Below are 15,331 nucleotides of genomic sequence, written 5' to 3'. Positions count from 1 at the left end.
AAAACTTATTCTATTTTATATATCAACACCAGCAGAAGTAACACCTTCATATCCCTTCTAAAACCCTACCAAAATGGAACCAAGGGAATAAAAAGAAGATATACATGCACACAGATAAAGAGAACAGAAGAGCAAAGTACTGCAGTGGAATAATTTCAATAATTTTGAAAGGTAGTAACTGACATAACGGAATGCAAAAAGCTAAAAGTTGAGTAGCCGCAGGAAGAAAAGTCAAAAAGGAGAATTCCAAATGTTCAGGAATTGTGGACAATAGGTAATTAGAAGACAATAGAGCTAAATATAGAGAATTTTCTACTAGTCGATATAATAAATACATCAACCTCAGATTCCCTCGCCCACCAAGAAGGGACTATCCTCTTAATACATCCCAGAAAGGCAAACTTATAATCCCCACTCACTCCCTTCCACTCCCATCTAGGCAGAAAGTGTGAAGACTCTTCTAGAGACATGACTTACCTTCTCCCCTCAAAAATTCCCACAGTAGAGAGAGTCAAAGCATAAGTGACTCTTAAAAACTGAGAACAAACTGAGGGTTGATGGGGGGTGGGAGATGGGTATTGAGGAGGGCACCTTTTGGGATGAGCACTGGGTGTTGTATGGAAACCAATTTGACAATAAATTTCATATACTGAAAAAAAAAATTCCCACAGTATCTGAGAGGTTGTCCTGTTATGACCAGTGCACACCGCTACGCTCTGCTGGGCATCCGTGCTTCGCACAAATCAAACACAGACTGTAAGGTGTCACACCCCAGCACCCCCAGCGTTATCTGATTCAGTAAAGTCTGGATGGAGCTCAAAAATGTGCACTTTTAACAAGTGTCCAGGTGACACGGACACTGCTAGCTCAGGGATCACACTTTGAGAACTACTACAATAGAATAAGGCCTTCAAAATTGTGAGACTAAACCATTTCTTGCCCAGTACTATAAACCCAGTCCAATTACTGACCAGACAGAACAGCGTAACACAGATAATTTTAGACATGCAGGATCTCAAAACAGTTTTCATCCAATACACCCTTTCTAAAGTGCAGGATGTATCCTAGAAAAATGAAGGACGGAACTAAGAAAGACAAGGACCCCTAATAAGACAACACATCAGAAAAGAGATTCAGAGAAACAGCCAGAATCACAGTGAAGAGAGGTCCCCACAGATGGGAGCAGCAGCCTGGGGGAAGAACTGGTCCATGTTGGGACAGGGGGACAAAGGCTCTAGAAGGGATAATACTAAGAAAAAATACATACAACACATAGATCCCAAATATGCTTTAGCGTCTGATAAAAAGATTGTGGATAAATATGTGATATTAAACAAAAAAAAACCCCAATCAATTGAAAAAATGAGGAAATTATTAAGAATAATAAAAGATGTACAAGAAAGGAAATATACACATAAAATACGTGTCTCAGCTGTGAAAAATATTCATATACACAAAATAACAAATATTTAACATCATTTATTAAACAAAAATCTGTGACAAACACAAAAATGTAATATAATTATACTGAGAAAACTAAGATGTTGAAACTGCTAAAATTCTCTTTGCCCAGAATAAGAATAGATGATGTCAAAAACTCATCAGTCAAGAACATAACATGGGAATACAAGCTGGTGCAGCCACTCTGGAAAACAGTATGGAGGTTCCTCAAGAAACGAAAAATAGAACGACCCTACGACCCAGCAATTGCACTAGTAGGCATTTATCCATGGGATACAGGTGTGCTATTTCGAAGGGGCACATGCACCCCCATGTTTATAGCAGCACTATTGACAATAACCAAAGTATGGAAAGAGCCCAAACGTCCATCTGTGGAGGAATGGATAAAGAAGATGTGGTATATGTACATATGTGTGTGTGTGTGTGTGTGTGTGTGTGTGTGTGTCTGTATATATAGTGTGTATATATATATATATGTATGGTGTATATATATATATGGTGTGTACAAATATATATATATGTATATATATATATATATACACATATACACACACACACACACATATACATACAATGGAGTATTACTCGGCAATCAAAAAGAATGAAATCTTGCCATTTGCAACTACATGGATGGAACTGGAGGGTATTGATGCAAGCAAAATTAGAGAAAGACAAATATCGTAGGACTTCACTCATATGAGGACTTCAAGACACAGAACAGATGAACACAAGGGAAGGGAAGCAAAAATAACATAAAAACAGGGAGGGGGACAAAAACATAAGAGACTCTTAAATATGAAGAACAAACTGAGGGTTACTGGAGGGGCTGTGGGAGGGGGGATGGGCTAAATGGGTAAGGGGCATTAAGGAATCTACACCTGAAATCATTGTTGTACTATATTTTAACTAACTTGGATATAAATTAAAAAAATAAATTTAAATCAACAAACAAAATGCTGACTTAGGAACAATAGCCAATTAAAATTTTAAGCCCCAAAGTAAATAGTTAAATTGCCCCCCTACTCAGACAGACTATGCTTTGAAAAATACTTATGACACATTTCTTAGAATTTAAAAGAAGAAAAGAAATTCAAAAGCCCTAAATTTCCAAAACCTACTTCCTGTATGTTAATATTACTCCCTCCCCAAACCCAAGCTCTCTGTGAAAGAACCTCTCCCAACAATACACAATGGACAAGGGAAAAAGAGAGTGGGTCCTACCCTCCATCTGCTTCTAATTGTTTTCTTCTGCCCTGTTTAGTATTTAATTTTATATAATTGACCCATGTTATATGTTTTAATGTTGTCAGCTGCCTTTTTAGATGTAAACAAGAAATGAAACATAAATATATCTGAATAATTAACTCAGCCATTAAAATGATGAGAATAAAGGTCAGACTTATTTCTATTTTATATTTCACTTACGATTCTAATGCTGCCTGTTCAGTTTCCAAAGGCTGGATCCGTTCCAAGACGTGGGAATACTGGACGTTCGCTTTAACCCACGCGGCCAAAGGAGCCGCCGCAGTACTGGCTCGCTTCGCGTTCTGAAAAACCCATCACGAGTTATCCAGCACCCAGACTTAATTTCAAATAAAAGCAAAGCTAATTCTAGTCTGTCTTATGTAGGCCTTTATTTAATAATTTATCTCCCAAAATAAAGTGTTTGGCTTATAGCTAAAATAACAATAAAGTGTTAATTTCATTAAGGTAATCTAGAATTTTTGCTTCAGAGTTAGTGATTTTGAACCACATAAATCTTTAATATAATGATATTTTAGTGACAAAAGTGTTCCATTAGCCACATTCCTTATTATAAATTATTATAAATTATTATGTCTGTCCACAATGATGTTCAAGCATCAATTCTTCCTCCTCTGTACATGGGACACAACTTAATTAGAAAAAGCAATTCGGAAACCATTGCTATTAGTGCCAGAGACAATGCATATGACATTTTGAATAAGAGATCTCAAAAAAATACCAGAATCATGTAACTGAACCTATTCACTGAAAAGAGACACAAGAATCCTAACAGAGATATCTGGTCTTATCTAACAAATACACAGGAAGAAGGAAAAACAGACCAGGCAAGTTGGAGGTTAAGAAATGACAGACTGAGAATTTACAGCACAAAGATTCAAAAACCACTTACGACAATAAATGTGCACCCCAGACCCAACCTGGATTCCGGTCCACCCATTGGTAAATGCTTCTGACACGTAACATCTACAGCTTATTTTTTTTTAACTTTTGGTTTCCAGGCAATATAAATAATCAATAACTTAAAGTTACCACATTTTAACAAGCAGAATATTATACAGTATGGAAAAGGAATTGGCGGCATAACTGTTAACAATTACCTTTGAATCAAAAGATCCTTTATTTTTATAAAGAAGTTCTTCAACACTGTGTCTTATCTCCTTTGGAATATTTCGTGCGTCAAAGGTTGCTATGTCGTCTCTCACACCTCTTTTCGCAAGGAAACTAAAATTACAGCATATTACTTAAAGTGAAGCTAAATAACATTTGCTATTTCTGATGAACATACCAATGTCACAAAATGGTACATACAATACATTCAATCTGTTAGTTATCAAACAACAGGGTACTAATGTATCCCAGCTTCTAATGCAGCATCTGTCGTTTCTACAGACGACGAGGAAGAGCTCCAGGAAGATCCACCGCAGCCTTTCCCGGGTTCTGTGAACAACTTGGAGCACTGAAATGAAGGGGTCACAGTCCTTTCATTTTACCCACATCCCTTTCTGAGAACCGCCAGGTATGTGCACGTTCTAGGAGATGTCAGAAAAGTTCCTGACTCTTTTCTTTTTTTTTTTTTTAATTTTTTTTTAACGTTTATTTATTTTTGAGACAGAGAGAGACACAGCATGAACGGGGGAGGGGCAGAGAGAGAGGGAGACACAGAATCGGAAACAGGCTCCAGGCTCTGAGCCATCAGCCCAGAGCCCGACGCGGGGCTCGAACTCACGGACCGCGAGATCGTGACCTGGCTGAAGTCGGACGCTTAACCGACTGCGCCACCCAGGCGCCCCTCCTGACTCTTTTCTAAGAAAGGTATTTTCAGCTGTGCCCTCGACCACATCCCCTTCCCATCTCTGGACAGGAAAGGACTCTACTGTCAACCTCCATGCTACCGCGGACCACGCATCGGAACGAAGCCCATCACGCTGCTGCAACGTAAGCTCCGGAGCTATCTGGCTGCATATTTAGTTATCACACAGCCTCTTCTCTTCCAGCTCACATCTGTACTGTTCCGGGGCTCCCGCCTCCTGTTTCTGTCCTCTGACCCTAACAATAGTGGCTATATTTTCTTCATCAGTGAATCACAGTAAACACAATGCTCTGTAATGTGTGAGGACCAAAGAAGTGTATTTACTGAGATGTTCTTCAAGATTTCCAGGCATTCCTTTCTCCTCTTTGGACACTTAAAATAATCCCTTATTATGGGTAAAAACATAGATGTTGTATGGTTTTATAAAGTATCTTGAAATATGATGGCAAAGGGTATACGAGGTAATTAATGAAACAGTGTGAAAAGCAACAAAAGAAATATTTAAAAATACGAAGGATGGGGCGCCTGGGTGGTTCAGTCGGTTAAGCGTCCAACTTTGGCTCAGATCTTGGTCTCACGGTTTGTGAGTTCAAGCCCCGTGTTGGGCTCTGTGCTGACAGCTCGGAGCCTGGAACCTCCTTTGGATTCTGTGTCTCCCTCTCTCTCTGCCCCTCACATTCTCCTGCTCTCTCTCAATAATAAATAAACATTAAAAAAAATAAAAAAATAAAAATACGAAGGATGGGTGTCTGGCTGGCTCAGTCAGTACAGCATGTGACTCTGGATCGTGGGGTTGTGGGTTCAAGCCCTACACTGGGTGTAGAGATTCCTTACAAATAAAATCTTTAAAACTAAATGAATAATACATACATACATAAAAATGTGAATGTGTACTTCATAGGGGAAATAATAACATTCTTCACAAATTCAAAAACTTACCTTTTCATGCTCACCCAAGATGTATCAAATATCCCCATCAGCCTTAAAACACCCTCAAGAATGTCTCTGATGATGTCAGGTGGCATGCGCAGTGAGCGAATTTCTGAAAGAGATTCTGGCTTGATGTTTCCAACTGCTAGTTTAGCTTCATTGACTAGAGGCTAAAAAGACAAAGGGCTTTATTGCTTTCAAAAATATGTATATAAAAATCATTACCTCTTTACAAATTATTGAATATTTGTCATTTTATTAAAAATAACTGTAGGGGGGGGCGCCTGGGTGGCGCAGTCGGTTAAGCATCCGACTTCAGCCAGGTCACGATCTCGCGGTCCGTGAGTTCAAGCCCCGCGTCGGGCTCTGGGCTGATGGCTCAGAGCCTGGAGCCTGTTTCCGATTCTGTGTCTCCCTCTCTCTTTGCCCCTCCCCCGTTCATGCTCTGTCTCTCTCTGTCCCAAAAATAAACAAACGTTGAAAAAAAAAATTAAAAAAAAAAAAATAACTGTAGGGGGCGCCTGGGTGGCTCAGCCGGTTACGCATCTGACTTGGGCTGAGGTCATGATCTCAGGGTTCCTGAGTTTGAGCTTAGAATCCAGCTCTGTGCTGACAGTTCAGAGCTTAGAGCCTGCTTCGGATTCTGGGTCTCCCTCTCTCTCTGCCACCCCTCCCCCACTTGCACTCTGTCTCTCTCTCTCAAAAATAAATGTTAAAATTTTTTTTAATAACTCTAGTTACTAATATCCTTTTTCTTCAAATATCAAAATGCTTTAAAACACGCAAAATACAAAATCTTTAAGTTCTTACCACCATAACTGCAATAGTCTAATTTAGAAAATTCAATTTGTTTTGAGACAATTTGCTATTTTTCCTTCAAAATTTTATTTAAATTTTAGTTAACATGCAGTACACTATTGGTTTAAGAAGTAGAATTCAGTGATTCATCACTTACACACGATACTCAGTGCCCATCATCAGGTGTCCTGCTTAGTGCCCATCTCCCACCCACTCCATCAACCCTGTTTGTTCTCCATCATTAAGAGCCTCCTATGGTTTGTTTCCCTGTCTGTCCCCCTCCCCTCCCATACTTTTTTTTTAATGTTTATTTATTTTTTTTTTTAATTTTTTTTTTCAACGTTTATTTATTTTTGGGACAGAGAGAGACAGAGCATGAACGGGGGAGGGGCAGAGAGAGAGGGAGACACAGAATCGGAAACGGGCTCCAGGCTCCGAGCCATCAGCCCAGAGCCTGACGCGGGGCTCGAACTCACGGACCGCGAGATCGTGACCTGGCTGAAGTCGGACGCTTAACCGACTGCGCCACCCAGGCGCCCCTGTTTATTTATTTTTGACAGAGAGAGAGAGAGAGAGAGAGAGAGAGAGAGAGAGAGAGAGAGAGAGACGGAGCATGAGCGGGGGAGGGGCAGAGAGAGAGGGAGACACAGAATCTGAAACAGGCTCCAGGCTCTGAGTTTGTCAGCATAGAGCCCGACGCGGGGCTCGAACTCACAGACCACGAGATCATGACCTGAGCCGAAGTCGGATGCTCAACCGAATGAGCCACCCAGGTGCCCCATCCCCTCCCATTCTTTGATCTGTTTTGTTCCTTACATTCCTCCTACTGGGAAGTCATATGGTATTTGTCTTTCTCTTATTTCACTTAGCATAATCCACTCTAGCTCCAACCACATTACTGCAAATGGACAATTTGCCATTTTCAAGAGGCTCCTTATATTCTAAGACAAGCTGGCTAACCTAGTGAGGAACCAAAAAAAAAATAAAAGAGCCTAAGACTTTGACTTGATTTCCCTACAATGCATTTTTCTTCAGACAACACGGCTTGTGAAAAACAAAGATGGTTTTTGATGACTATTGGTTCATTCACTGACTTTACCTGGTGGACCCTCCATCTTGCTTCTCTTCTACAAATAATACCCTGATTGAAAGCCACACTTGGTAATATTGTTAGAAAATAAGTCAACAAGTAATGTTTGAACTACTAGACACCACTGGTAGTCAAAAATGGCTCTTACCATTTTTCGGGTTTTTTTTCTTTCATGTTTATTTTTATTTTTGACAGAGAGAGCATGAGCAAGAGCAGGGAAGGAGGAGGGTCAGAGAGTAAGAATCCCAAGCAGGCTCTGCACTGACAGCACAGAGTCGGACATGGGGCTCGAACCCACGAACCGTGAGATCATGACCTGAGCCAAAATCAGACACTCAACTGATGGAGCCACCCAGGTGCCCCACGAAATTTCCTTTGTAGCTTACCTGTACTTCTTTTAACTCATCATCAATTTTGTTTTTTCTTTCTTCAATTTTAACAACTTCTTCTGCTATCTTGTGCTTCAGTCTTTCAAGTTCTGTCTTTTGCTCACTAGCATCCTATAGAAGTATTTATAAGGCATTCCAATTAATTTTAATGCACTCAATATTTAAAAGCATAGTATCAAAATAAGTTACTTTAAAATAACATCTTCTATTAAATACTTTTGTCGTGTTAATTGACATAAGAGTTTCTAAAATGCCTGGGAAACCAAACATATAATTTACTGTATATGTACCATCAGGAGGTTTCTCTGCTTTATTTTAGTTTTTTCTGAATAGCAAAGCAATAAATGCTATTTATATAAAAATCAACTCAGAAATGCATAATGTATAAAATTATCATAATACACATTTAACACTTGCAATAAATAACCCAGAGAAGTTAGTACTATCGTGTTCATTTCATAAACTAAAAATAAATTCTTCTATAATTCTAACAGTAAAGACTAACTCTTAGGGACTAATTACATTATATTGCAAGTTTGTGTTTCTACACTTTTAGACAAAAATTAATTGAAATCATGACAATAATACGATGGCGAATAATCAACAAAAATTACTACAGATTCAAAAAACACTAAGTCATGAACTCTTTGTTCCTGAAAGCAAATATCAAGGGTCCCACCTACATGAAAATGCTATGAATCGTTGTGAATGTCCATATTTGGTTTATCTGTACTAACTGAAAATCCAAAGAGGAAATCCGTCAAGAAACCTTTCACAAGTGCTCACCTCAGTGGTTCTCAACTCGATTACAATCACAAGGAATGTCCTGTGTTCTATTGCCAAATATATTGAAATAGTCTGGATGCAACTGAGGCACAGAACTGTTTATAAAGACTTGTCAGGTGGCTCCAATCTGTGGCCCAAACGGAGACTCACTGAGGAGTGGACCCTTGCTTCCCCCTGCCCTTCCGGGGAGGCACCTTCCACACCAGCTCAGGTGGAACTGTCCCCGGGCCACAAGCCTTCCCACCTGCACATCTCCCCCTCGCTGCTCAGGAGGAAGTCGTTTTCTCCACCTCCACATAAGAGCCGCCAAAGGCCCGGCTCATGTGTTTCTTGTTTTATTAGCCTACTCTACCAACTGGAGGTTCTCCCTATTCTGAGATTTTATAGCATTTATTTCTTGTTTTTCTTATGTCACAAACCTAGAGCTGCGAGCTTTGGAAATTATACAGTTGGATACTTAAGCTGTCTGTCCACACTATACCTTTTTATAACAGAAAATGTCAGCTATTCATAATTAAAAACAATTACCAACTTACGAGATGCACAGTGATTCTTCCTAGTCTCTGCTAGGCAATACAATTAGCCACAGTCTTAGGAAAACCTCTTCTAGGAAGGGCCCAGACAGAGAAAGGGCATGGCGGCCAGCGTACCCGACTCCAGCCCACTAGTGTGAGACCACACAGGCACACAGGGCTGACTATGCCCCTCTAGTAAACACACAGTTACCAACACTATTATCCTCTACAGAGCTTTCACTTTTTTCATATTCCAAATTACTCTTTAAATGTAAGTATTTGACAGATTTTTTTAAACAATAAATATAGCTGGCTGCTTTACAAAAAATATCCGTATTAATTTGGTTCCAAAATACCCTGAGGAAAAAAATATGCTAAAGTTTTATAATATGAAAATTACATTTGATTTTCCTATTACATTACTCACCAGGTCAGGTACTCAATAACATTATCTTGGAAACACTGAATGTGTACATAACCGTCATGTTTCTGGAAATGTTACTGCCTTTGACAATGACCACATGCATCAAAGATGGTCTTAACTGGACCACTCGGGACCTTCCAGACAACCCTCCCATGAAGCTCACACCCCCACAGTCCATCCAACCCTCAGATCGCCAGTGAGGATGAGCACACTTAAGAAGAAATCTTCATTATCATGCTACTGGAAGTCAAAAGAAAGCTGGAGTAGCCATACTTCTATCAGACAAACTGGACTTTAAATTAAAGGCTGGAACAAGAGATGAAGAAGGGCATTGTATAATAATTACGAGGTCTATCCATCAGGAAGAGCTAACAATTATAAATGTCTATGCGCCGAATATGGGAGCCCCCAAAATATATAAAACAATTAATCACAAACATAAGCAACCTTATTGATAAGAACGTGGTAACTGCAGGGGACTTTAATACTCCACTGACAACGATAGATCATCTAGACACAGGACCAATAAAGAAGCAAGGGCCCTGAATGATACATTGGATCAGATGGACTTGACAGATATATTTAGAACTCTGCACACTAAAGCAACAGAATATACTTTCTTCTCGAGTGCACATGGAACATTCTCCAAGATAGATCACATACTGGGTCACAAAACAGCCCTTCATAAGTATAAGAGAATTGAGATCATACCATGCACACTTTCAGACCACAATGCCATGAAACTTGAAATCAACCACAGGGAAAAGTCTGAAAAACCTCCAAAAGCATGGAGGTTAAAGAACACCCTACTAAAGAATGAATGGGTCAACCAGGAAGTTAGAGAAGAAATTAAAAAATATATGGAAACAAATGAAAATGAAAATACAACAATCCAAACGCTTTGGGATGCAGCGTAGGCAGTTCTGAGAGGAGAATACATTGCAATTCAGGCCTATCTCAACAAGAAAAATCCCAAACACAAAATCTAACAGCACACCTAAAGGAAATAGAAGCAGAACAGCAAAGACACCCCAAACCCAGCAGAAGACTAGAAATAATAAAGATCAGAGCAGAAATAAACAATATAGAATCTAAAAAAACTGTAGAGCATATCAATGAAACCAAGAGTTGTTTTTTTGAAAAAATAAACAAAATTGATAAACCTCTAGCCAGGCTTCTCAAAAAGAAAAGGGAGATGACCCAAATAGATAAAATCATGAATGAAAATGGAATTATTACAACCAATCCCTCAGAGATACAAGCAATTATCAGGGAATACTATGAAAAATTATATGCCAACAAACTGGACAACCTGGAAGAAATGGACAAATTCCTAAGCACCCACACGCTTCCAAAACTCAATCAGGAGGAAATAGAAAGCTTGAACAGACCAATAACCAGCGAAGAAGTTGAATCAGTCATCAAAAATCTCCCAACAAATAAGAGTCCAGGACCAGATGGCTTCCCTGGGGAATTCTACAGACATTTAAAGCAGAGATAATACCTATCCTTCTCAAGCTGTTCCAAAACCTAGAAAGGGAAGGGAAACTCCCAGACTCATTCTATGAAGCCAACATTACTTTGATTCCCAAACCAGAGACCCAGCAAAAAAAGAGAACTACAGGCCAATAACCCTGATGAATATGGATGAAAAAATTCTCAATAAGATACTAGCAAATCGTATTCAACAGCATATAAAAACAATTATTCACCATGATCAAGTGGGATTCATTCCTGGGATGCAGGGCTGGTTCAATATTCGCAAATCAATCAATGTGATACATCACATTAATAAAACAAAAGATAAGAACCATATGATCCTGTCAATCGATGCAGAAAAAGCATTTGACAAAATTCAGCATCCTTTCTTAATAAAAACTCCCAAGAAAGTTCAGGATAGAAGGAACACACTTAAACATCATAAAAGCCATTTATGAAAAGCCCACAACTAATATCATGCTCAATGGGGAAAAACTGAGAGCTTCCCCCTGAGATCAAGAACATGACAGGGATGTCCACTCTCACTGCTGTTGTTTAACATAGTGTTGGAAGTGCTAGCATCAGCAATCAGACAACAAAAGGAAATCGAAGGCATCAAAACTCGCAAAGATGAAGTCAAGCTTTCAGTTTTGGCAGATGACATGATATTATACATGGAAAACCCGACAGAATTCACCAAAAGTCTGCTAGAACTGATACATGAATTCAGCAAAGTCACAGGATACAAAATCAATGTACAGAAATCAGTTGCACTCTTATGTACTAATAATGAAGCAAGAGAAAGACAAAGAAAAGGATCTCATTCAGAATTGCACCAAGAATCATAAAATACCTAGGAATAAACCTAACCACAGATGTAAAAGATCTGTATGCTGAAAACTATAGAAAGCTTATGAAGGAAATTGAAGAAGATACAAAGAAATGGAAAAACATTCCACGCTCATGGATTGGAAGAATAAATATTGTTAAAATGTCAATACTACACAAAGCAATCTACACATTCAATGCAATCCCAATCAAAATTGCACCAGCATTCTCCTCGGAGCTAGAACAAGCAATCCTAAAATTTGTATGGAACCACAAAAGACCCCAAATAGCCAAAGTAATTTTGAAGAAGACAACCAAAGCGGGAGGCATCACAATCCCAGACTCTAGCCTCTACTACAAAGCTGTCATCATCAAGACAGCATGGTATTGGCACAAAAACAGACACATAGACCAATGGAATAGAATAGAGACTCCAGAATTGGACCCACAAATGGATGGCCAACTAATCCTTAACAAAGCAGGAAAGAATATACAATGGAAAAAAGACAGTCTCTTTAACAAATGGTGCTGGGAGAAATGGAAAGCACCATTTCACACACATTCTTCTCACATGCAAAAGAATGAAACTAGACCACTTTCTTACACCATTCACCAAAATAAACTCAAAATGGATGAAGGACCTGAATGTGAGACAAGAAACCATCAAAACCCTAGAGGAGAAAGCAGGAAAAAAAACCTCTCTGACCTCAGCCACAGCAATTTCTTACTTGAAACATCCCCAAAGGCAAGGGAATTAAAAGCAGAAACGAACTATTGGACCTCATGAAGATAAAAAGCTTCTGCACAGCAAAGGAAACAATCAACTAAAAGGCAACCAATGGAATGGGAAAAGATATTTGCAAATGACATATTGGACAAAGGGCTAGTATCCAAAATCTATAAAGAACTCACCAAACTCCACACCCGAAAAACAAATAACCCAGTGAAGAAATGGGCAAAAGACATGAATAGACATTTCTCTAAAGAAGACATCCAGATGGCCAACAGGCACATGAAAAGATGCTCAAAGTCACTCCTCATCAGCGAAATACAAATCAAAACCACACTGAGATACCACCTCACGCCAGTCAGAGTGGCCTAAGATGAACAAATTAGGAGACTACAGATGCTGGAGAGGATGTGGAGAAACAGGAACCATCTTTCACTGTTGGTGGGAATGCAAACTGGTGCGGCCACTCTGGAAAACAGTGTAGAAGTTCCTCAAAAAATTAAAAAGAGATCTACCCTATGACCCAGCAATAGCACTGCTAGGAATTTACCCAAGGGATCCAGGAGTGCTGATGCATAGGGGCACTTGTACCCCAATGTTTACAGCAGCACTTTCAACAACAGCAAAATTACGGAAAGAGCCTAAATGTCCATCAACTGATGAATGGATAAAGAAGTTGTGGTTTATATATACAATGGAATACCACGTGGCAAGGAGAAAGAATGAAATGCGGCCTTTTGTAGCAACATGGGATGGAACTGGAGAGTGTTATGCTAAGTGAAATAAGTCATAGAGAGAAAGACAGATACCATATGTTTTTACTCTTATGTGAATCCTGAGAAACTTAACAGAAGGCCATCGGGGAGGGGAAGGAAAAAAAAGTTACAGAGAGGGAAGGAGGCAAACCATAAGAGACTCTTAAAAACTGAGAATAAACTGAGGATTAATGGGGGTGGGAGGGAGGGGAAAGTGGGTGATGGGCATTGAGGAGGGCACCTGTTGGGATGAGCACTGTGTGCTATATGGAAATCAATTTGACAATAAATTTCATATAAAAAAAAAAGAAGAAATCTTCTTTTGGGGGGCCTGCATGGCTCAGTCATTTACGTGTCTGGTTCTTGATTTCACCTCAGGTCATGATCCCAGGGTCATGGGCTGGAGTCCTGCATAGGATCCACACTATCAGAATGGAACCTGCTTGGGATTCTCTCTCCCTCTCTCTCCCAAAATAAATAAACAGTAAAAAAAAAAAAAAAAAAAAAAAAAAAGAGAGGGAGAAGAAGAAAGCTTTTTTGTGAGTAAGTATAAAAGAGTCAAGTAGGAGAAAAGCAGTAAGAAAAGATATTTGGGAAACATAAGGTCGCATCAAGTATCCTATGAGAGCTAAGCGGAGGCAACTCAACAATGACACAAACCAACAAGAAAGGACACTGCCACAAGCAGACATTCAGAGGCTGAAAAAAAATCTAATAATATTGTCACAGAAATGAAAAACTAATAGGAAAATTAGAAAATGAAGAATTTTAAAGGAAGTGAGCAAAAAGAGAAGAAAAAAGGTGAGAAAAGAAGAAAATTAGCGAACAAGGCAGGAAGTCCAAAGTGCAAGTAATGGGGATTCTAGAAAGTGAAGACAGAGACAGGGAGGTACAGAAGCACCATCAGAATAATTTAAGGACACTTCCCAGAACTGGAGGACAGAAGCATTCTGGTGCAAAGAATCCACATTGTGTCCAACACAGTGAACGAAAATAAACCTAAATCGAGGCAGATCATGTCACTTTCAGAACAATGAAAACACAAATCTAAAAAACCTCAAGAGAGGAAAAAAGAAAAAGATCACCGCAAAAGGATCAGAACTTAACCTAACTTTGAGAACTTCAGTCACAAGAGAAGTTGGAAGGAAATGGAGTAACACTTTTCAATGTCTAAAAACAAAGGGATTACATTTTCTTCCTGACCAATGATGTTGAGCATCCCTTCATGCGTTTACTGGCCCTTCTTCTTTCACACAGGGTACCTTCAAATATTTTGGCCATCTGTAAATTAGATGTTTTGTTTTATTATTATTGTGTACATCATGGTTTCCGTCTATTTTGGATACAAGTGATTTATCAGATTTATGTTTTGTAAATAATTTCTCCAAGTCTGTGATTTGCCTCTTAATTTTCTTCAGAGCTTTTTTCACAGAGCCTACGTTTTTAATTTTGATAAGCCCAATTTATCAAATTTTTTCTTGTTCTATTTTAGTATCACATCTAAAAAATCTTTGTCTCACCCAATATCTTCAACATTTTCTCCTGTTTTCTTCAAAAGTTTTATAATTTTTGGTATACATTTAGATCTACGATCCATACTGAGTTAATTTTTATACAAGTTTAAGGTAAAGATCTGTTTTTTGTTCTCTACCTGGATATCCAAATATCATTAAAAAAAACCAATCTTTTCACTATTTAACTGGTATTTTGTATAAAATCGATCAACTATGTACACATTCATCTACTTCTGATCTCCATAATGCTCGAGTGACCCTGTAGGGGTCATTACACCCATGTCATGCTTCCTTGATCACCACAGCTCAGTAGTAAATCTTTAAATCATAAGTCCTCCAACTTTATTATTTTGTGAGTTTTTGTGCCATTTACTTTTATTGAAATTTATACATTAGTCTAGTGACTATTGAAGTTCATTAAAAGAGACATTAGATTTGCAGTAAGGTTAATAGTCACCAACATGAAGATGGACAAACATACATGAGACCTAATCAAAGAGGTAAACGAACAATTCAGTGATTCATTAAAGGTAAGGATTGAGGGGCACCTGGGTGG

At 38.9% G+C, this 15,331-nt stretch overlaps 1 protein-coding gene across 1 annotated transcript in view; it reads right to left on the bottom strand.

Moving 5' to 3' along the window:
* Positions 1 to 15,331, bottom strand: part of DYNC2H1 (dynein cytoplasmic 2 heavy chain 1) — a 348,687-nt gene that overhangs the window by 222,463 nt on the left and 110,893 nt on the right. Inside the window, exons 56-59 of the mRNA XM_047072515.1 lie at positions 7,742 to 7,855; positions 5,477 to 5,637; positions 3,825 to 3,948; positions 2,887 to 3,008 (exon numbers count right to left, since the gene is read on the bottom strand). Coding sequence (XP_046928471.1) covers positions 2,887 to 3,008; positions 3,825 to 3,948; positions 5,477 to 5,637; positions 7,742 to 7,855 — 521 coding nt within the window. The remainder of the gene's footprint in view (positions 1 to 2,886; positions 3,009 to 3,824; positions 3,949 to 5,476; positions 5,638 to 7,741; positions 7,856 to 15,331) is intronic.

Source organism: Lynx rufus, unplaced genomic scaffold (genome assembly GCF_022079265.1).
Source record: "Lynx rufus isolate CCGP_SWC_20201006 ecotype Redwood Valley unplaced genomic scaffold, mLynRuf1.p SCAF_9, whole genome shotgun sequence".
In the NCBI taxonomy this organism is placed as follows: Eukaryota; Metazoa; Chordata; class Mammalia; order Carnivora; family Felidae; genus Lynx; species Lynx rufus.
Note: the sequence above shows the minus strand (reverse complement) of the source record. Positions and strands in the feature narration are given on the sequence as shown.